This window comes from Apteryx mantelli, chromosome 10 (genome assembly GCF_036417845.1).
Source record: "Apteryx mantelli isolate bAptMan1 chromosome 10, bAptMan1.hap1, whole genome shotgun sequence".
NCBI classification, from domain to species: domain Eukaryota; kingdom Metazoa; phylum Chordata; class Aves; order Apterygiformes; family Apterygidae; genus Apteryx; species Apteryx mantelli.
Window position 1 is genome coordinate 61128 of NC_089987.1, and position 23198 is coordinate 84325.

Consider the following 23198-nt stretch of genomic DNA (forward strand, 5'->3'; position numbering starts at 1 on the left):
GGTCACGAGACCGCCCTGGGCGGGGCCCACGGGCAGCCCTGCCCTGCCCCGCCCCCCCCGTGATCGCGTGCCCGGATGCGGCGGCCCCGCCCCGCCGCTCCGTCCCTGGGCCGGAAGCACTGTCTTTCGGGTGGTTGCTAGGGAACCGGCGAGCCGGAAGTCCCGCCTGCCGAGCCGTGGCTGCTGCTGCCGCTGCTGTTGTTGTTGTTGTTGTTGTTGTGACAGGCCCGGCCGCCCGGTACGAGCCCCCGCCCGCCCGTACACGGGCCCCGCCGCCGCTGGCTCCGCTCCCCGCCCGGCCCCGCCATGAAGTGGATGTTCAAGGAGGACCACGCGCTGGGTAAGGGCGGGCCCGGGCTAGCCGCTGCCAGCCGGCGGCCCTGCGCCGCACGGCTCTCTAGGCCCCGGCCTGCTCCCCGAGCCCGCTCGTCGTGATCCGGGCGGGCGGCCCCGGGCGGCCCCTGCGAAAGGCGGCGCGGTGCCCTGGGACGGCCTCCGAGCAGCCGGGGACCTCTCTAGGGGCAAGACGGCCCAGTCCCCCTCTGGCTCCCATGCCGGCAGGCGCTGCCCACTCTGCCTAGGACGCGGGCCCTACTGTTACCATGCAATGACTAATTACCAGTTTTGTTCACAGAGCACAGATGCGTCGAGTCGGCAAAAATCCGAGCCAAATACCCTGACCGTGTCCCGGTGAGTAACCATGCCTGCCTTGTCCCTGGACTTAGACACAGGAGTGGATAAGCTGTTTCCATCCTGCTCTCTCTTCTTTGACCAGATCCCACTGAGTAAATTTATCCTCCCTCCTGTGTCCTTAGCTGTTTAAAGAGTCCCCAAACATACCTAAGTAATCCAGCATTCCCCCCCTGCCCCAATGGGTATTGGCAAGTAAACAAGAGTACCTGACTTTCTGAACTCTTTCCAGGTGTATTTATAGTTTAGCAATGCCCCGGTTTCTTCTGACAGCAACTATGTCCCAGCAAGGATCCTGTGCCTTGAGCTTCTTGAAGACTCCCTTCTGTGTCTGAGCCCAAGCAAGATCATAAACTCTTTGTGCCTTTACAATCCTTTGCCATGGCTACATGAGGGAGATGATTTTCCTTCATGTGTTCCATGCCTTTAAACAATCTTATCTTGGTGAACTCCCCTCATGCAAGCCGTGTTGCTTGAAGAGCCATGCAAGTGGTGACCCTCTTTTCTGCACTGCATACCTACCTACCTACCTTCTAATTAGTGAATGACTTCTCTTCTTCACCCCACAACCCCTTTTATCATATTTCAGTTGGTGAAATGACCACACTTCATAACCTTGTGTAACAACTCTTAACATATCCACATTCTCAACTTACCTGCTTGTGAGTAAAATTTCCTACATCCCATCTGACCACATGCCAGTTAGTGCCACTCCTATCTGATCTCTTGGTAAATAACTAATCCAATAGACAGAACAGTCCAGGGAAGAACCTTTAACCTTATCTTGTCACTTGCCTTTCTCTGCTGTTGAGTCGCACCTAACTCTGTGACAGCAGCAGCAGCAGCATCTTCTCCAATTGCAGTCTGGCAAGTTGATCCCATCCTTTCCTTTCTCTACTTGGCTAACTACCTCCTCACATACAGACTATAGCCTGCTAATAACCATACATCTTCACAGGTATCCATTTGTCCATTTCCAGAATATTTTTCATAACTTTAAAGAATAGAGAGAGACATGGAAACTGATAGTGTGAGTCAGGTAATATATCAGGAATGGACAAAACATGTGAATGGACAGAAGAATTAAATCCCCAATTGCAGTGTGATGCTCTGTCTGGGCAGATACACATTTTCTGCTTGATGTTTCAAATTGAGCCGCCTATCTTTTACAAAACAGTTGGTATCAAATATATTTTGACACTGAATAATCAAAAGTGTTTTCAGACTTAATGCCTCTTTTCTGCTTTCCAGATTATAGTCTCCATTCAGGGTGACATAGGTCAAAGGGACTTTAGTTCTTAACAGTTCTCAGCTGTATCTGGCTACCTGGCTTTTGAGATGTTTCTGTAGCTCAAACATCTTGAGATGCATTGAAATAGCCTATGAACAGCCTGCTTTTGTTCTGGCCTGGACCCTTTAGATGAATAAAATGGGAGCTGGAAGAAATTCATGCCCCCTAAGCACTGCTGTTTTAAATTTGCCTGGGGATCAAGTGGCCCAAGGGTTAAAGGTCTCTATAAGTTTTCCTAGAAGCAGTTCACCAACAGCCTTGAGACTTCCAATTATGACAGTTTCTGCATCATGAAGCTAAAATGCCTGGTGGATTATTATTATTATTATTATTATTATCAGTTTTTAAGGCTTGAATACTCCTTTCAGGATGCTCTTGGTGTTCTTCACTAAATTCCCCCATATTAAATTACAAGAGCCAGCTAGTATGCTCTCTTTCTCTATTTCTGTAGGCAGAGCTGCTGGAAGCTGAAGAAAAGATAAGGAGAACCCTCTCCAGATCATAAGATAGCATATTTTGTAAATTTACTTGAGCATTACCTATATGCTGCAGCAATGAGGAATGCAGAGCTAAGCAATGGAGCCACTGGAACCTCTTGTCAGCCTTACTTCCCCACACATGCATCATTTTTCCTTCAAGGCCTAGCCTGCGTGGGGTGATGAGCATCAGGTCCTTTCTACAAGCAATATTTAATTCTCCTTCCTCCCATACCTGTTGCTTTTTTTGTGTGGTTTTGTTTGCGGCCTTCTTGCCATATTTCCTTCCTTTAGTCATTGTAACGTATAAAGTAAGATACTCTAATGTCAGTGCAGCATAACACAAAGCGGAGAATAGCATCCAGTGAATCACAGCATGACAGCTCTAACATGAAAGAACAAATCACATGCCTTAGAGTGCAGTTACAAATATTCAGCATTATTCACGTTAAAAAAAATTTCTGGTCTTCACTGAAAACAGAATCAATGTGTTATTGCAAAACTGAGTCTGCAGACATCCTAAAATAGTGACACAGGCAGTCTTTTTCCTTTTATCCAAAATGGCAGACAAAAGCCTCATGATGCTGTAAGCATCATCTTCACTAAGCATCTCTGCTTGGGTCCCTGCGTGTTTTCTTTTCCCAAACTCTGCTGGTGTAGGCAAAGGAGAGCCAAGTTCCTGTAGTCTGGTAGCATAAGGATGGGTGGTGTTTTTTATTTTTTGTTTTTTTTTTCTTATGGCCTTCTAGGGCCAAGGGGTTAAGTAGGAGTCCCATCTGACTCTCATTCATGTACAGCTAAAACCTACACCTTATTAGTATGTCTTCACTGTCATCACGTAACTTCATCCAAACAACTGAGTCTGTAATCATGTCATTGATAATACCAGATACATACATCATTGGATTGTCTGGTGGCATAAATTTGTTCTGGCAGAGGCACGTGGACAGGATCACATCACAGCACGTTTCTGTTAATGAGCTAGAGCGTTCAACTGACATCAGTGGCGGGCCAGGTGGTATTCCAGAGCGCACTGCAGCCATGCTCCATTTCTCTGCCATATTGCATTATAGAGCCTGGCAGAAATGCATGTTGACTGGCTGTTTGCAGGATGAATTATACAAACCCAGGCAGAATGGGTCAAATCAAGGGCAGCACTGTGAACAAACGACCATGCAGTTTATGGCAAACTAGAACCTTGCATTATGCTACCACAATTCACACTACAACTCTATCAGAGTTTTGTCTATATTCAGATATATCGTGGCTTCTTCAGTACTGGACTGAGTTATCTAGGATATGTATGTGTGGCACGACAGTTTCTCATATACTGGTATACTTTGTGTGATGGTACACTATGCTGCAAGGATGAATGCAAAAGACTTAAATAAATAAATAAATAAATAAAATTAGTAAATACTTGAATGCTACAGATGAAGGCACCCAAAAGTCCTTTTTGTATCTCTGGCTTGTGCACAGTAGGTGAAGTGGCAGATCATAAGCTGGTGGTACACCCTCTGGTCTACCTAAGTACTGATTTTTGCTTTAGTGTTGATGAAATTTATCTTTTTTTTTTTTTTTTTTTTCCTGCTATACTCCATCTGAAGGCAGTTCCTTCAGTCATCTGTTAGGGGCGTCCTGGGACATTGTTCAAAGAAGAGTTAAGTTTGAAGGGTAGAGATAGTGTTTATATTAAGACTGTTTTTCTTGGTATTGTGGGATTTTATTTAGTCATATGACATTTTGAAAGAGGATAAGGCATGCTAATTGCAGGCTAGAACTCTGTGTAATGAAAGATTTCAAGCAATGACTTTCATGGTTTTCTATGTTGAGATAGTGACAAAGACAATAAGCAGCATCTGTACAAAGAATGCATTTCCTCAGCTCACCTGCCATTGCTCAGTTATCAGTGCTGCAGTCTTGCTGAATTTTCCATGACTCCACTAGAGCTGAATGGGGCAAGGAAAGAATATGGTTAAATGGACTCCTCAGTTTGTTACTATCAACAGGAGTTAGTGAGAAGCCAGAAGCCCTGGACTCCCTTCATTCAGCAATCTGTTTAAGGGAAGTAGTGCAGACAAGCCACTCCTAAACCTGAAGTTTTAAAGATGCCTGTGCTTCTGAACCTTTCAGTGGATGCTGATTCCTCTCTTTTTTTCAAAAGCTTAACCTCAGCATTTGCTGCAGAATACACTATTTTAAGATACTGCATGTGGAGACTTTAGAGTATTCTGAAAGTTAGCAGTTCTGTTTTAGAAAATAGCCATATTTAAACACAACAGGATATTACTGTCCTGGCATGAATAAATGCAATAATTTTAAATCATGAGTGTACAAAAAGTTAAAGATGTGTACACTGTCTGTCACAGGTTTATTTTAAGCATATCGCATCTTTATATCCCATGACCATCAACCTCAGGCACAGGAAGTTTTGAGTGACTGTACATATGAATATAGGTTTTAGTGCAACTGTAAAGTCAGGTTGTACAGTGCTGAGGAAGTCTTAACTCTTGTTTAATTCTGGTCTGGACACCTTTTTGTCTCTCCCCTCCCCTCAATGTTGTAAGCCTGTACCAGTAAGTGATTTACCAAAATTGGCTGTTTATACCAGTCCTGAAAAGCCTCACCTTCACGCCTGTGCTTTATAGGTCATAGTGGAGAAGGTCTCAGGATCTCAGATTGTTGATATTGACAAGAGGAAGTATTTAGTTCCATCTGACATCACTGTGGCCCAGTTCATGTGGATCATCAGGAAGAGGATTCAACTGCCATCTGAGAAAGCAATATTCCTCTTTGTAGACAAGACTGTCCCACAATCCAGGTGAGAGGCTGTTCACTTGGTATTCAGAACCATTTCACCAAGCCTGTGCATATCTGAGGGACAGTAACCCCCCTCTCAGGCTTACTTGGTGATTTTAGAAAGTGTTCGGTTACATCTTAATCTCACTCTGGTAGTTTTTCTCAAGAGCTTGATAAACACCTTAGTTCTCAAGCTAAGCTGAAAGGAAAGCTGATTGCAAAATATATTATGATTTACTTGCAGGGCAAGAGGGTGAGCTCTGTAGCTATGATATGTTAGGTTGAGTAATAGTACATCTTTTACATCATCAATGCCAGCAAATAAACATTCTCAGTGTAATGAAAAAGTTGCACAGTTAAATGCTCAAAAGCAAACATGATAAATTATTCTGAAGAACACCTAATCTGTGTCACCTCATAAAGAAATTATTTTGTAGGCTTTTTTTTTTTTAATTATTTATCTTTTCTATACAAAATGAGCATAGAAAGACATTTTCACGTTGCTTTTATATAGGAATAACTTTCGCTGGTTGCTTGCTACATACAGGAAAATGTATAGCAGAAGCAGCTACTACAACAGCTTACTATGCAAAAGCTGCTTTAATAATATTTGAAAAACAGTACATAATGATGTTACACAGCTTAGATACAGTATTATCCTTATTAACCCTTTCCTGTGTAACAGTATCAGGCCCTTCAGGTAACCTGCAGGACCCTGCTAGGAATATTTTTGTTCATTTTGTGATACACAATAGGGACTTGTGAAGATTGTCTTTTTTCCGCTTTGTTTGCATTAAGAGTATTAGAAATACCTAAGTGTGGTCTTTCTAATAGTACTGTAGAACTGCTAGTGGCAAGCAGGAAAAAAAGAAAGGGCACATTGTCTTATCTGACACGTTAATGATGAGTTCTCACATGCTAGAGAAATATGGCCTTGAACCTTCAATATTAATGTGAAAATGGTAACTTCAGCTAATAGAAAAACAGGAATATAATGGAGAGGTCAATGGCTCTGCTCCTGTTGTAGTCGGAGTATATTGCATAGATCACCCGCTAACTCTTGCCATCCCTCTCTCTTCATTCAGAGGTTCTGTCTACTACTCACCAATTCCTTTCTATTTCATGTACTGCCTGCAACTCTCCTCAGCTCCTCTCTTGGGTAAAAAGCTATGCTCATCTTCCTGATCACTCACTTTCAGTCTGTATCTTTCAGTTCACTAGCCTTTTCTCAAACACTTTTGGAAAGTCAGGAAAAAAAGTGAGCTGAGGAGGATTCATTATTTGTGCCACTGACTGATGTCAGCTGCCTACTTCATCTGTAGGTAGATGGTTGGAGCATTTGTATTTACCAAGTAACTGCTTGGGAGACAGGGTGCCCCCCTCCCAGAATCAGACATCCCCTTAAAGACTGCAACTATATGGCTGCAGATCATGAATGGCCATCTATTCTGTTTGAAAATGTTTGTCTTTGACAAAACGTTCAAAACCCTAACCACTGAAAAAAACACTAGTTTCTGGCTAACTTGCAATTTTTTGGCCACATGCTTTGGCGTTAGCACTGTTTTAACTCACCACTTTTTAACAAGACAAACAACAAAGCTTTTACTCCCCAGAACAACATGGACTTTGAAGAATCAGTCTAAAAAGCATAATAGTTTGGCAGACTTGAGACCAGCTGAATTCGGACTAGATTCGGACAGTTCTGTCTAGAGCAGACAGAAGGATTCAGAGAAGGTGCTGTCAGGCTCATGATCTTGGTATTAGTTATGGCAGTAGTGATGTATCAGTCAGCACCTGAAATATATTAATTAGCTAATTTCCAGTAAAATGAGGAAACGTGTGTAAAAGTACAAATATAACAGTAAAAATCTAGGCACTCTGCAGAAATCTCAGAAACATTTTGTGAAGTCAGGAGTAGCTGCTTTTCATATATTCTCATTTACGTATTTCAATTTACACACAGATTTCTAAGTTTTAGCTCTTATTAATCCTTGTCTATGTCAGGTTCTAACTGTTACCATTTGCAGCAGTCATGATCTAAGCAAGCTGTTTCTTATTTTTTCTTCTCTTCAAGCTTAACTATGGGACAGCTTTATGAGAAGGAGAAGGATGAGGATGGATTCTTGTATGTTGCCTACAGTGGAGAGAACACATTTGGTTTCTGAATCCTGCGTCTTGGCTACCACACCATCCTGCTGTGTATCTTGTAAATAGCTGATCATTTTCTGTTATGACATCCACAGATGTTCCTTCTATATACATGCATTTGTAACTGGGTTTATTTCCTAATATACTAATAGGTCTTGTTTTATTAGACTGGTAAATTATCAAAAATTTTTTTGTTGTTGTTGTGCATTTTTTTCTCATGGCTGTGAATCCCCAGAGCTTCACTCCTTTGGGGGAATACGTTTAACGACACTGATTAAATAATAAAGCAAAGTGGTTGGGGCTACTAAATGATGAAAAGGAGGAATATGCATTTATTCTGGTTTTGAAGTGTTAGTTTAGCAAAAATGAAAACGTTAAATTAGTAATGGGAACGCTGGCTTTCCTAGATTATTCCGAGTAGTAGAAAGATGCTGATCATGTTGAATTGAGCTAATATTTTCCTCTTCCTCAATTAACAAACAAGTACAATAAAAATTCCTCCCACAAACAGGCAATGCTGTCCTTTCTTTACTTTCATTTTGGTCAGAAAGTTGTATATCATATTTACTAGATACTATACAGATGTTAACGTTTACCATGCTGATGCCTATACAAGAAAGAAACAAGGACCTGTTTCTACATACCAAGACTGATAGCTTCGGAGCTACTAGGTCTCATCAAAAGAGCAGCCCTTGGGCTTTCAGTGGAGGAGTAACACCATGGGCTTTGGAAAGCAGGACCTAGATGACAAGAACAATAGCATAAAAGGAAAAAGGTACCTAGGAGAGGGAATAGTACAAATAGGGGACCAGAGAGCTGGAGAACTGGAAGAAATGATCTGTAGATGAGTTATGGCAGAAAGAAATAATTGGTAAGGAGTTCAGATTAAGAGAATTGCATGAGCAGCTCTTTCAGAAAAAGGAAACAGTAGTTGTGTTACAGGTAGTTATAAAAATATACATGTCTCTGCCAAGTAAAAACTCTGTAAGCAGCGTAAGGACATTACATAACCAAAGAACGGATTTACTCAGATAGTTGAGAAACAACTAGAATTATAAATGATGCACGCCAAATAAAAAGATAAAGCCAAGCTTTTGTCTTTAAAAGAAAGATCATTCCCTGTAGTTTACGAGCATAATTGCCAAAGCATGTGTGCAACACAGCAAAAGTAAAGAGGCTTTGCAAAAACCCAGAAGCATGGTTATTCATGAAGCTCAACTTCTTTCCAAATGGGCTTGCTGTATGATATAGCGCAAACTTGTGACTCTGAACTATGAACTAGGAGGCTGGAAGTGGAAAAAAGCATTTAATTACACAGCACAGGAGTTCATGCTCTTATGGGAAGGGCAAGACAGAGTTGGAAAAGTAGCATCTCTTTGAACATGGTAAGCCAGCAAGGAGTCACTATTAATACTTCAAATTCCTTAAAAAAAAAAAAAAAGTCATTTTCAATCTCCATGGTGCAGAAGAGTTGTTTTTTTTAAATGCTTCCAGTCAGGGAGGAAATTTATTACTTTCTGAACTTAAATCAGATTCATACTAACTGAAACTCCCATTAAGTCACCTTATACCTAAAATTGTATTTGGCTTTACAGGTCTTACTCACAGGCACTTTCAGAAGAAGTCCACAATACTTTTTACTGAGAAGACAGAAGCTTGTGAAACGTTGATACTACTTTATTATTGAGGCTGGTTGCAATAAGTGCACTGCACATGCCTACTGCATCTGAGAACGTGCTGTTGATTTCAGTAAGCTTTTCATGATTCTGAATAGCACTGCAATGTATAGCAGTATTTTAGTCAACATTCTGTCACCATTTCCATTGTGGATTGCTTCCATCCCCCTTTCCATGGATTTAGTATGAATGCTTACTCTGAACAGAATTTCTGATTCAGAAGAAAGAAAAGAAAATGGTTTCAGATGTGATTTTTAATATCATTACTGACAAATGTTGTTTCCTTTAGCTGAAACTTTGCAGTTTGTGTATGGTAGCAAGTAATATTTTTTGCTAGCTATTAACAAGATAGTAAAAAATGTAACTTTAACCCTTATAACTACAAGATAAAGCTAATTATATACTAGCACACAGATATATCTAACCCAAAGCAGGGAAGATGAAGTTTTATTCCCAATGGTATCCTTGAAATGACTTTTGGAATTCCCTTCATCAGCCTCTGAAAAAAACGTAATTACTGCTAAACTGTTTCACTAGTTTAGATTTAGCAGCCCAGGTTCACAAGTAATTCCAGAGAATGCAGATGTAAAGATTCTACAGCAGTAACTTTATTTTGCATCTACAAATACAAACAAAACAGATCAAGAGATTTTCGTTTGAACTGCCCCCTTCTGCACAGTCAGTCTTATAAAATGATTAAAAGCAACTTGTCCAGTTCATCTGGCATCCATATGATCACATCTTTACTTTTTGTTAACTCTTCAAGACTGGAAAGGCATTTCAATTTATGCACTGAACAAAGATATGGAGTAAATACAAAACCATTCCTACACTAATGCTTCTACGTCCCCTACTTTGAAGCTAACCTGAAATACCGTCTCCTGCATAAATAAGCAAATACTACCTGAACTTAGACAGCCTTTCCTCAAAAACTGTTTTGCTTCTGTCTGTAGCACTGCTGCCACAACCCACTTATATATAATGACAGTTTCAGATATTCAGGATGGTTATGCTTTGAGGGAAAGAACTGTTAGGCATTTCAACTGCATTTGGTTCCCAGTTACTGTAACACCTTTCTTTCCTCCTTGCCAACAGCAGCTTCCCAGAAGTAACTTGCTCTTCACTTTCATGCTTATACCTCAAGCATTTCCTCCAGGTGTGCTTTCTGTCACTGCAAAAAGGAAGCCTGACTCCTCCCCTTTCTGCTCTTGGCAATGCAGTCTTGGCTTTTCCATTGCTCTAGCGCTTACTGGGCTGATTGCTGATTTAACTCCTAGTGAAAAGCTATCTTGTTTTGGGGTAATAGTTTGGTTTTCTGCCAGGAGTAGTAATTTGAACTGTCTTCAGATTACTTTGAATCTCTTGAGATCAATAAACACTTCAGCCAGCATGAGGTAAGGAGTAGAAGCACGATGCTAAGATCAGAACCTTGCTTCTTCAGAGGCAGTGGGGTGCTAGCCTATTGTCTCATGAAACTGTACTCTCCAACTCAAAATGTTGATCATTTACTTCTGGACCTGGACAAAACTGGTTGTTTCTATGCTCTGGTCCTGACTTCCTTAAAGACAAGAAGTCTGTCTGCCCTGTCTTCTTACTATGATTGAGAATGGAATGGTTTCTCTAGCAGTGAAGCGGTTAAAGGCATCCTATTCAAATTAAGGATTACAGTTTTCTTTGTTTTGGCAAATAAGGACCACTGGTGTCCTTACTAGTTTGGGAGAGTCAAAGACCTAGCTGGGTAATACAAATACGCTCTACAGAGCAATTTATACGTGCCTGGGGAATCCTTGTGTCCTCATCTGTTTTGCTGTTCCCAGTGACAACTATTTGGCTGTCCCCATGAACCATGAACTGTGGGCGCTTCACTCCCCAACCTGCTCTCCTGTGGCAGGGTCTCTGCATTCTAACATCCTCCCCACACCTTATCCATCTCTGCTTTTCAGTGCATGAGCTATTCCAGGATGGAAGAGTAAAGTCATACAAGCTTGGAACATGTCAAGTGCTGCCTTCCAGGAGCAATTTTTCCAAAGATCTACAGACAATGACAGAAGCTTAGTTTGCTACCTCTTCCAAAAGCAGAGGTTACCTCTGCATTTCTCTATTCTGGTTTTCAGAGCTGTTTCTCAGTACTGGCTACAGCACTTCCCGACACTTTGGAATTAATCAGATGTAGCATTTAAACACTGCTATTTTCAATCTCAGAAATCAAGTAAGATCCCGCAAGCTTAGTGAATGAGTCTTTCAAATGCTGCTTTAACTCCTTCCTGCTCTTTGTGTATTCAGTGACTGACTCCAGGCTGAAACATGCCCTCAACTCCACCCAAAGAGTGAGCTTACTATTAGCATTCAGCACCTCTAAAGCTGCTTTTAAATCTGACAAGTAGCAGAAAGCAGCCGTCTACAGCTAACAAGTATTTTACAAATGCACAGGAAAATCTTACCAGGAACAATTCCTCTTAATAGCCAGCTTCAAATGTTAGGAAAGAGTTAAAAGAATTAACATAATCTAACTGCTCATCTGAAAACTACTCTGATGCCAAGACTACAGAACAACTAGCCTTATGTAGTAACCCATTTTAATATTGCAGCTGAACAGGAAATGGGAACAATCCAGTCTGGTCTGCAGGTTCGCTACAGACCTTGTTGATGATTAACAAAGGGAAACTAAGTATGTCCAGGTTATGGTTTCTGCAAGATTTCAGAGAGGGACAGAAGTAATTTCAGGAGCCTGGAAATTTACTGGTTAGCTCTATAACTATGCTACAAGACTCTGTCCTTGGAGTGCTATTTCCTCAGTTCTGATAACTGCTACCATTTCTGTCGGTTGCTTTTTTGAAGTTCACCTAGGAACCCATCTGCAATGGCATCTGGCTTGCCTTCCAGCTTATGACGACTCAGGCAAGTCATCATTCTCCATATTCCCCTGCCCTCTTCCACATACACGCACGGAATGTCTGCTCCTTCCCCAAGTTAACTGGACTTTCTGGATGTCAATGCTGGATTTGAGTGGATAGGCTTACACACAGAGAAATTAAGTTTTGTTATTCCTTCAACCTTATCTCCTCTTATTTGAAAAGTCAACCCAAGTGTGATGCAAAAGGATTTGTGGTAACCAATTCTCAGACTGCAATCTGATCTCTCCTACCACCTGTCCAGTCCCATATGCAGCTCAGTAGACACACTGTAAAGGTTATGAGAACTGCCACGCCCATTTTTCAAAACCAAAACAGAAGTGAAACAGCCAGAACACTCAAATCACTAAAGAATTCTTAAATTCCAAGTTACCACTTCTTTCATCCTCCCATTGCTTTGCCCAAGTGTTTTGTGAATATTAGGTTACAGTAGCACAAGCACAAAACAGGAATGTACTCAGTAGCAACTATGTGGTCCTGAAATTGCTCTCAGAAGGCAATAACCGGGGCAGGAAGCGTAAGGAGGATCACACACTGCTTCCCCCCAGCTAGCAGTTTTGGACTGTTTTGCCATGCAGATGTTATTTTGCAATAAAGCATAGAGGCAAAGACTACCAAGGACTACTTCCAGTCCCCCAAAAGCATCTCCACCTTTGCCAGGCTATTAATGAACACTTGCCAGGAAACAATGAGGTACATGGCTAAGACATCCCTGCTTTTCATTAACCATTTATCACTGGGAAAAACTGGTACTTAAACACTGAAAAGTGGGTAAACATCTGCCTGAACCAAATACTTCAGGAGGTTTCTTTCCCACCTACAGAAGCACAGCAGTTAAAGGGGTATCTGACAAAGTCCTGAGAAGAAGAGAGATGCAGTGCGTGCTATAAGCTGTATTGTTTGATGCAGTCTTCTTCCCATCACTCCTTTGCTTCTCTTTGGCTACTTTATGAAAAAGAAAAAATATCTTTGAATAGAACTAATATTTCCAGTTAGGGGCAATGGGACTAGGGGGAACAGAATTTTTTTCCAGGCACCAAGCAGAGAGAGCCAAGAGTTACAGAAGTACAACTTACTATACATTAGGGTTGTCCCAGCAACACAAAACCAACCATAACATTATGAAGAGGAGGAGGAAAAAACAGCACTAGAGTTTTACAGCAACAGACTTTTTTCCACAGCAATTTCAGTTGACATTACTCCCATTCCAGTGGACTATAAGTGATAGATCATGCTCTCAGATAACAGAGGATGGCACACCACTGCTTCCTTTCTATTGGTGACACATTGCTTTGTGCAGTTCAGAATTTTAAGTCTGCAATGATTCTTTTTTATATCTCACAAAAAAGGGGGCTTCAAATCAACCAAAATAAGGGCTTCTTTAAACTGCTTTCCTTTTCACTCCTATCTCCTTAAGGCACAGAAACTAGAGCACATCTTTTCCTGGCTCTTGAACTGCAGAGGTATCTGCTGTGCACCAGGGCTTATTGCCGGATTTATACAGCTTCATATACTTTCATGTGAAGTGCAGGTATTCCTTGGCATTCTTGACCCAACCCTGCAGGGCTTGGCTACGCAGCACTTCCCAGGCTTCTTGATAATTTAATGCAGCTTCCTTGTAGTCGTAATAGGTTTCTAGAGTCTTCATCCTGACACAAAATACACAACAGTGAACAAACTTCTATTATCCTATTGGATGTAAATGTCACAAAATGAAAAAAAAGCCAAACACATTTAATAATGCTGATGCATGCACGATGTTCCATGAGCTCTTCTGTGCTACTAAGTAAAACCCTTCTGCACTTCTAAGGAAACTGGAGAGGTCCAGACCCTGAAGGAGCTAGTGTTTCTCAACATTGTCAGCAGTCTCTGTAAAAGAAGGAAATAAAACACAACTCTTCTGCCATGCTTCATACACACTTCTCAGCAATAGAAGTGACAATGTCTGACTTTGTGACAATAGGTTACAGAACACTTCCATAATAGCAAAAAACATAGAAGCAAAGCAGAAAAGGTGGCTAGAGAGGGGTGTTTTGAATTGGGTGGATGGGGCTATGTTTTGCTAGAATGGATATGATTGTTGGACAGAGGCAAGGGGCCAGCGAGGAAGAGGACAGTTTTTCTTTTCCAACACAAAATAAACGGGAAGCGCGACAGAAAGAAACAGGAGGCAAGGAGAAAATATTTTCATCTTCTCCCTAATGCATGAGAGAGAGTGCAGTTCCCATGCTCTGCTCTCCTCCTTTATGCAGCACCTGCTCCCCACAATCTCAGCTGAACCATCAGCCAATCTGCTGAGTGCATTATACCACTGTTTTTCAAAATAGGGAAAATCAAGTCAAGATTATCTCTGAAACACAAGAGAGAGATAGCACAAGGAACACCAAAACAATTTCATCAAGACTTTGTTCCTTTCCTTGCTGTTCTTTCCCATCCTCTTTCTTCTTCTTCCCATCAGTCTCTGTCAGCCACATGAAACCTGTAACATTTATACATTTGACCCAGTAGGAACATGGGTCAAAAAGAAGAAAGAGGAATAGCCGAACTATTTCAGGGGCCCTAATCTAAGGAGTCTGAGAACCACTGCACAAAGTTCCAGAGCAGACTTTCATGCCTAAAGGCAGCCCTGCCCCCCAGCTTCCCCCCTTCCCCCAAACAAGCAAAACCACCACAAGGATTTCAGAAAAAAATGCAAAGTCCAGATGCTGAGAAGGCCAATGCTTAGACATAGCAGACCATCACAAGCTGTATTTCATACATTCAGCATTCCATTATAAATGTATTTTTAGAACACTGTGACTTGCATAGCAAGCCGTGAGATATCATCTGTCCTGCAGACCTTAGTCTCAGAAAGCGCAGGAGGAAAGAACCTGTCCATGCCATTGCAGTACATGGAGATGTACATACTCTTACAAACCTGCCCGCCCTGTTGTCACAGCTAATCCATTTTGCTTTCTTTATCATTCTTTCACATTAATTTGACTCAAACTAACCACCGCTCAGGAAGTTCCATGGAAGGGCCCACTCCAACTCTCCTCCACCTGCTCAGTGTGTCAGTCACAGAATCACATTATCAGTGGTGGATCATGGTTTAGGAGCATCCCTGAAGAGGCAGAAGACCAGCAAATGTCTGCCTATGCAACATTCAGGAAACAGCACAGTTCCAAGAAGGGTTGTGGCCCCAACCAGCTCCCTCAAATCTCTGTAATACAGGCAAGCTGTTCCTCTCCTAGGTATACCTACATATACCTCCAAGACACAGTACAAACCATCAGCTTCTCCTCCCCCACCTCAAGACCGTTCTCTGTGGAACAAGAGGCATGATTACAGTCATGGACGATGACGTATTTATCCTTTGGGAAGAAACTCTCTTGTGCTAGCACCCTTCTTGCACTGAAGGCACTTCCGACAAATTTATTTAAGACTTTGACTCCGCCCTTCTTCACTATAAGTGCATCTAATGATTCATATTTGTTCTTTATCATAGAATAGCTGATGTCAGATGCTGCTTACATCTTCAAAAAATAGCTAATTTTATTTATTAGGTCACATGGGAGACAGTCAAAGCTCAAAAAGGAACCATTCAACACAGACAAAAATTTTAGACTGGCTCAATCTTGTTAAGGGTGAAGCAGCGGTTTTCCTAGGGGAATGTTCTTCCTCAGATCTGCTGTGGACATAAGCATATACGTATGTTCTCTCTGCCACTGAGCCAAGAGAAAGACTCCGATCCCTAACTGCTCTTCATTTCATCCTTGCTAAACATTGCTCTTTTTTCTGAATCTGTTGGCAAAGCAATGGCCCCTCAATTCATATCTGGCAGTCTGACCCAGTTGAACTAAAAAACATAGGGGATCTCTCTAACCTAGTTTATTCTGACAGACCTCAGTTCGGGAACTGCTACAGCAAACAGTAGAGGAACACATTTCTAAGCAGGAAACCAGAACGGACAACTCGGCAGCAGCTACAAGAGCACATGTGACTGCAGCCTTTTAGGAGTCTCTGCATTTTAAAAAACTTCTTCGCAGAACTGCCAAAAATCAAACAGATTTATTTAATTCATGTTCAACTTCTCCCTTGGGCTTCAGAGAAATTTTCAATGCAAACATAGGAAAAATGCTTTCAAATTCAAAGTACATTACATCTGCCTAAAAACCTCAACGTGATTCAACTATATCTCAGCTTTGGTTGTGCTATTAAGTCTCTCAGCATCTGCAATGAAAAACCTGTGATTTTTTTTTTTTTTTTTTTTTGCCAGAAGTGAACACTTGTCTGCTGCCCCAGGCAAAGTCCAGTGCAATCCTAAAGTCTCCAGCCTATCTATGTCTGCCTGCCTACATTCCTTTTACGTCTTCCTTTACTATTTCTGCCTTGCCTCTACCTTACTGTGTAAGAGAGGTTGGGTGGTTCTGACAGTTGTGTGACAGAGCCACGAGAGGCGATCCAGAGATGCAAAATTCCATTCTTAAAGGTATCACCATTTATGGATAAAAGCATCATATAAATCACCATTACACTTGAAAAGATTCATGTGTTCAGCCACATGCAAAATAGAAAAGAAATTATTCTTTCCACAAACATGGCAGCTTGTGCAGAAAAGCAATACACTGCTGCACGCCGATTCCACACTTTCTTCCGAGCAACAGACAAACCATACTTTTAATTCCATATTCATTTACATTCAACCTATTATGCAAATTTGAGATTACAGACATATTGCACAAGAAAAAAATGTTGATGGAATCGCAAGGCATTTGACCAAAAATTAATTTTATACAAAAATTAATGAATCGCATGTAAAAGGACAAAAGCTCACAGATCATCAATATATAAAAATCAGCAGCAAATCCCTAATGATAGAGGCCAGGAAACCATACTCGACCTGATTCTAGTAGTATCTTCATCAGTGCTTCACATAAAACTTGTCATATTTGGGTGGAATTCACTCACCGAGTTAACTCCTATTGTGACTTGTTCATCTTCTTAACAACTGGTATCACTTGCAAACTTTGTCTGCAGCGCCTGCATTTTAATGTAAGGTTATGCGCAATGGAACAAAACCTGAAGTCATGGCAGTACTGTTGAGTGTGAGCAGCTAATTTACTGTTCTTGAATGGTTACTACAACCCTGTCATAGATTCAGGGAAAGAGTGGGTATAGAAAGCAAAGAACTGAAAGTACCTCTTTATACCACAGCAGCAGTCTCCCAAATGCATTGTTGTGTCTAGCTTTCAATTCATTATTGAAAAACTGCAAAACAAGCTTTGGGGCTTCAGGAAAATGCCATCTGAGATGTGGAAAAATGAGCTACATAGAGGAGATGATGTAGAAGCTCAACACAGTAATTAAAAAAGATCAAGTCTTGAGATGATTATGATGTATTAATATCTTCATGGGGCAGAAAATACTATTTAATAAAAGATTCTTCGATTTGGCAAAGGCCTAACAAGGATCTACGACTTGCAGTAAAGAAAAGACTTCCTTAGTTAGATCAGAGGATCCAATTGTCCCTCAGGCCTTAAAAATCTCTGCAGTAGTAAGACCATCTAAGAAATTGTTTAGTGTACAAACTTCAAAAAGGAACAAAAATTTAAAAGGTATTAGAAAATTACAATAAGATTTATAAAAAAAATTGTTAATTACCAATTTTTTTTTGTTCATCACAGTAGTAAAAATGAAGCTGCAGCCCTTCCAAGACAGTTTACTGCATGATTTGTACAGCACACAGAACGCTTAAAGTACAAAAGCATCTTATTTTAGGGAGAAATTATAATCCAGAAGTCAGACACTTTTGTCCAGTGAAAGAGAAAAGAAAAATCCTGTTTAAGTTAAACCACCATAATTCTATACATGCTCTCAACAAATCACTTCATGTAAGCTACAGACTCTCTAATCTAGCAGAAAAGGCTAGGCAAGTTCATAATAAGAGGCCAGAAGATGAAGCTAAAACATTCAGATTGGAAAGAAGGGGCATACTTTTAAGAACATGGAGGATTGATTATTGCAAGAATTTACATAAAGTCATGGTAGATCCTCCATCAGTTGAAGCCCTTGCATCAAGGTTCAACATCTAAGAGATACAGTCTAACTCAAGTGGGAGAAACAGATGTTGTGCAAGAATTACTGGATGATGCTCACAGGGCAGATAAAGCTGTTTCACTGATAGTTTATAAATGCATCCACCTCAACTACATCAGCCTGGTTACCTGCAATGTTTTCAAAACACTAATAAGTGAGGCCACAAACAAATGTTTTTATTTCTCTGAAGCAGTTCCTTCTTTAACAGTAAAACCTTCCCATGATGGTCCTCAATTTGACCATTCCACAGAGGTACTCTAACCAGGCTGCCATTTCCACACAATCATCCACAGTCACTCCAGCAGGAAATATCTAGCTGTCACCTGGGGAAAGCCTGTTGTTTTTACAAATGAACACAGGCAAAACTCTTAAACAAAAAAAACAAGGGAAGGTTCTATACTTTAGTCTAGATATTTAAACCTTAAAGTCATTTAAAAGCCCCTGTACTCTTAATTGCCTCTCAGCAACACAGGGCCACATGCTCCTCTGCACAACAGCCCATCCCCTTCCATTAGGTGTCACTGGAACTGGAATCACCAACAATGCAGACTGAATGGGAAGGAGGAGGAAAGCACAATCTTAATTGTGATGGCTCCTGACTATAATTTAAGAGAAAAGAGGAGAGGATCAGCCATCCATGTAACTAGCCTGGCAAGAAACTCAGGCCGGCTTTACATTACAAAGTCTCATTTATACTCAGACAGAGGGATGGGCAGCCAGCCAAACCTTGCATAAAAAGCAATGCCAGCTGACTCTACTGAGTGGATGCCACCGTATGACAAAAGGCGGCTTTTATTTCCTTATGTAATGGACAAGGCATGGCTCTACCAGCAGGTAAAATACCCAACAAAGCAAAAAAACTCCTTTGCCATTATTTCCACTAAGCATTCTGCAAAGAACATTAATACTACAGGGGTTTTATGTAACAATTCAGACTAGCAATGGCATAACACTAGCCCTTGACACAGGTCAAAAGTTTGCCATCATTCCTTTGACAGTGAGCACAGAAAACATGAAAGTGATGCAGAAAATGAGAGGAAAACAGTAAATGGATCTGAATAACGTGGCAGACTGGCTGCGGTAACAGAAAAGGATGGATTTATGTACCAGTAATTTCAAAATACTAACATTAAACAACATAAGAGAAGGAGTAGGTAAGAAGTTATGTATATATGTACGTGTGTGTGTGTATGAGCATGGTTTTTTATATTTTTTTATATATAAGAATTTTATATGTGTGTATGTATATATATATATTTATATATAAAAGAGTAACTGGCAACATTTCAGATATTCTAGCTGGGGAGACAATCCAGGATTTAAGTAAGGCACAAGAGATGGAGATCTTCAAGATTATCAGAACAGAAGGAAGTGGGACAGCACAACAGAATGCTATCTAGTTTTTGGTGAAGAAGTAGATTAAGCCAACCAAAAATCTACTCCTCCTTCCTGCCTCAGTTGAAAGCTAATAAACTAAGTCCCGAAAAAATGCAACCAATAATTGTTATGCTTAGCCTCTTAGATAAGCTACATCATCACAAATTCCCAAACTTGCCTCTTCAGAAAGCCAGCATCAAAGTTCTGCCCCTTTGGGCTCTCAACCTGTTCCAATTTAACAGTGCCTGCACTGATCCTCCAGAAAGAGGTGAAGAAGGAAAGAGAAAGGAAGGCACAAAAAGCAGGAGAAGCAAGATTACACAAAAGAAAGAAGAAAACAGAGAAACATCATAATCACTATACTAGTTCCACATAAAGCTCTAACTGGTTCCAGTAGCCTATGTCTGACAGTGCTCAAGAGTAGATGAGGGAAAGGCTAAGGAAAGAGTGGTCCTTGTCCTTCATATATAGTAAATTGAAAAGGACTGTGGAATAAGATTGCCTTGATGGAGCAGAAAGGACTGGAGACAACAGATCAAAAAGTGGACCAGAAAAGGCAGGGCAGGGGCTTAGAGGTAAAGAGGGAAGAGGAAATGGGCTGACAACATAGCATTGAAGCTGACCATTTGTAGGAGGGGATATCAAGATACATTTGAACGAAAAGAAAAAAAATGGGTAAGAGTTGAACACATGGGAGTTTAGCGAAAACAATGCGAGAATGTGGAAGCTCTTATCTGAAGTCCACTCAAATTCAGACTACATAAAAGGAAGAAAGCACGTTATCAGAATACTGCGTGGAAAGGGAAAGGGAAGAAGAAGGAAACAGCAATACAAAGAGACTTGCTATTTTGCTTTTTATTCAAGGAGTAGGAAGAAGGAAGGCTTCAAAAGGGAAGCAGCTGGACAGGCTGACTGGTGAGCTAGCACCTCTACTGTATAAACAGAGTTTGCGCAGTCTAAAAACAATGCCACATCTGTGAATCAGCTGGACTTTGTCAGGAGAAACCCAGAGAGAAAAAAAATGGTAAAGGACAAAAAAGTCAAAGGAAATTACAAAGCCGCTGGAATCTAGAAAAGGCCTGAGGTGAAGTGACTTTATGTAAGCAGCACACGATTAGCACAATGAGTCACCTACCAAACAACACACCAGTTCATGCTTTGAGGAAATCATGGTAGCTAAATAAGTGAGGAGCAACTTCCACCCCAAAGAGACTAATAATTTTATATTTAAAACAGAATTAAGGAGAAAGTATACCTCTGTATATAGCATCAGTTGAAGTAATTTCAACAATAATGTGGCTCATGTTGACATCAGTGCATTTAAAGTTATGAGGCATTTCATACATACACTGAAGAAAATAACTGGAATTGTTAATCCACAAAACACAGAAGCAAGCAAAATCTAATGATTAAAGACTCGGGGCACACTTGGCTGAGTTCATCTCATCTAATGGCCTGGTGCCACTGAAAGGCAGAGATGGCCTATCTCCCCCGCTTCCAGCCACACATACCTCCTACTTTTTTTTGCATGGGTTCTATTACTTGTTTTAGTTTCCATGAACAAATTCACCTCATTAATCCAGCAGAAATCACAGAAGACAAGGAAATTGTTTTCTACCATATTAGCTAGTTAAACTGGCAACATGGTGTTGGAGAAGCACTGATACAAAGGAAGAGCGATAGGACCATATGGCCCTATCAGCAACTGCAACCAATTAAATGAGCTTGACATCTGGTGTCTAATCACATCCCAGAATTGGCGAAGTTATAGCTGAAAATAAGACTAAAACAAAAAACAACTTCCAAAACAATGGATTTGGCACCTTCTACATCACTTGGAATCTCTAAGCCAATGTCAGAGATTTATTTCTGTATATATGAAACTACACCCTGCCCTACTGTGCACCAGAAGCAGTGCAAGGGAGGGACAAGGCTCCATGACCAGGAGCAGAATTTAACCTTTTCTAAAGAAGTGAGCCTTTAGATCAGATCAGCTGCCCCAAACTCTTAACTCCAAATTAAGAAACCACCTGTGATTTCTTCTCTCTCTCTCTCTCTCTCTCTCTCTCTCATTAATACATGAGATGCCATAGGTACTTCTCCAAGGAGGTGAAAAAAAAAGACCCCCAAAAGATTCTTCCTAACCCATCAAGCACATGCCATATCCTTCAAGTGTCAGATTTTAACAATGGGTTTATCAAAAGTGAGACTCACGAGAAGATTCTGGTATCATCACAGTACACTTGAGATTCATGAAGACAAACTCACTTTTCTAGCTACAGAGAAAACAACTTTACCTGAGAGTGTCCGGCAGATTCTCTTGTGAAATACTTGTCACCAGCTTTTGGAACGTATGGAAGAGTTCTACTTTACAGATCTTGGATCTGATGGAAAAAAGAAATCAGAAACTTGATTCAGACTCCTCAGAGTAAATAAAACAGTATTTCTGAAGTAGATCTGTCACATCAGGCCTGGAGCAATGACTGATCATTTGATCCTGTCCTCTCTTACAAAGTTTGGTCTGGGAAGTTCTTAAAAACGACTAACCAAATCCCAGAGCCATGTACACCTAGAACTGCTTTCAAGAACAACTGAAGAGAGTGTACGTAAAAGCCTTTTTTTTTTTTTTATTTGTGTGTCATATGATTTCAGCAGTGAAGTCTATGTGTCCAATCATGTCTTGGAAAAGAGGAAAGCATCTGAAAAGTACAAAGCATGCTAAAAAAACAGTGGGCAATATCAAATTCTAATAATAAGGTTTTGGTACATTCTAAAAAGTGATTACTATCTTTTCATGTTTTGAAATAAAATATTTATAAATATTTAGAATAACAATCCCCAAATAAAATACAATAGCTGCAAACTGTTTTGCAGTTTTCTGAAACTGTACTTCGGTTTCAATCTGTTGAAACAAAGACTTTCACAGTTCTGCCCTCTTGTTTCTCAGCACGCTTCCACACTTCCCTCATACTGGCAGTATGTTTTCTTCAGAGATTTGCAGGTTTGCTTTCCCCACTGTAGTCCAGACCACCAGCAGGGAGGGTGCACTGGTGCTCTGTCCAGGGCAGGTGCAGCACTGCAGCTGCTGACTGCAGTCAGAAAACTGTTTGTTGTGGACTTTGGCACAAAAATGGGATTTGTCCACAATCTGGTACTCATCTGACACTGTGGTGATCCTCTACTAGGAGCAAAAAAAGCCCCAGTCTAACCCTACAAAAAGCAGGGGGGGGGGGGGGGGGGGGGAAGAATGATTATTTTAGGCTGGTTCAGTTCTCCATAAGAGTTCACAACAGTCAGGCAAGGTCAGTGCAGGTAAAACCGGAAGAGAGGAAGGAGAACAGCCCTGTCTTAGACCAGTTCAAGCTATTCTGAAATTATGCCCTCAGAGAAATTGGACAATATGCTTCTTAGTGACAATTTTATATATTTAGATAACAGGGAAAAAGAAACAGAGTGAGGAGAAAGGGAAGGTCAAGCTAAGGAACAGGTAGTCATTCACACCTTTCCTTTAAAGCACCCATCAACCATGAAACCTTCAGAAATGTAGCAGGCTGGCACAAGATTATGTTTCCCCCTTTACACTGGTAGGAAAATTTTACAGCTTCTCCTTTCCCTGCAAGGTTTCTGTGGGAATTGAGCAGGAGCATGGGAATCTGGAAGGATGCACTTCCTTTTACAGCTCACAGTAGTACAACCCAATTCAACATTTTCGATTAAAAAGAAGTCTGTTCACTTTTTGAAGAAATGTAAA

At 40.9% G+C, this 23198-nt stretch overlaps 2 protein-coding genes across 4 annotated transcripts in view; one reads left to right on the forward strand and one right to left on the reverse strand.

Moving 5' to 3' along the window:
* Window positions 1-138: 138 nt before the first annotated feature.
* Window positions 139-7919, forward strand: GABARAPL2 (GABA type A receptor associated protein like 2). The gene is made up of 4 exons (XM_067302249.1): window positions 139-340; window positions 635-690; window positions 5106-5278; window positions 7331-7919. The coding sequence occupies exons 1-4, from the start codon at window positions 307-309 to the stop codon at window positions 7419-7421; spliced, it is 354 nt and encodes a 117-aa protein (XP_067158350.1). The 5' UTR covers window positions 139-306; the 3' UTR covers window positions 7422-7919.
* Window positions 7920-9666: 1747 nt separating this feature from the next.
* ADAT1 (adenosine deaminase tRNA specific 1) overlaps window positions 9667-23198 on the reverse strand; it is a 28376-nt gene continuing 14844 nt past the window's right edge. For all 3 annotated transcript variants that reach the window (XM_067302250.1, XM_013960159.2, XM_013960158.2), the window contains 2 exons: window positions 21745-21831; window positions 9667-13641 (listed from right to left, as the gene is read on the reverse strand). In XM_067302250.1, coding sequence (XP_067158351.1) covers window positions 13509-13641; window positions 21745-21831 — 220 coding nt within the window. In that variant the 3' untranslated portion in view covers window positions 9667-13508. The remainder of the gene's footprint in view (window positions 13642-21744; window positions 21832-23198) is intronic.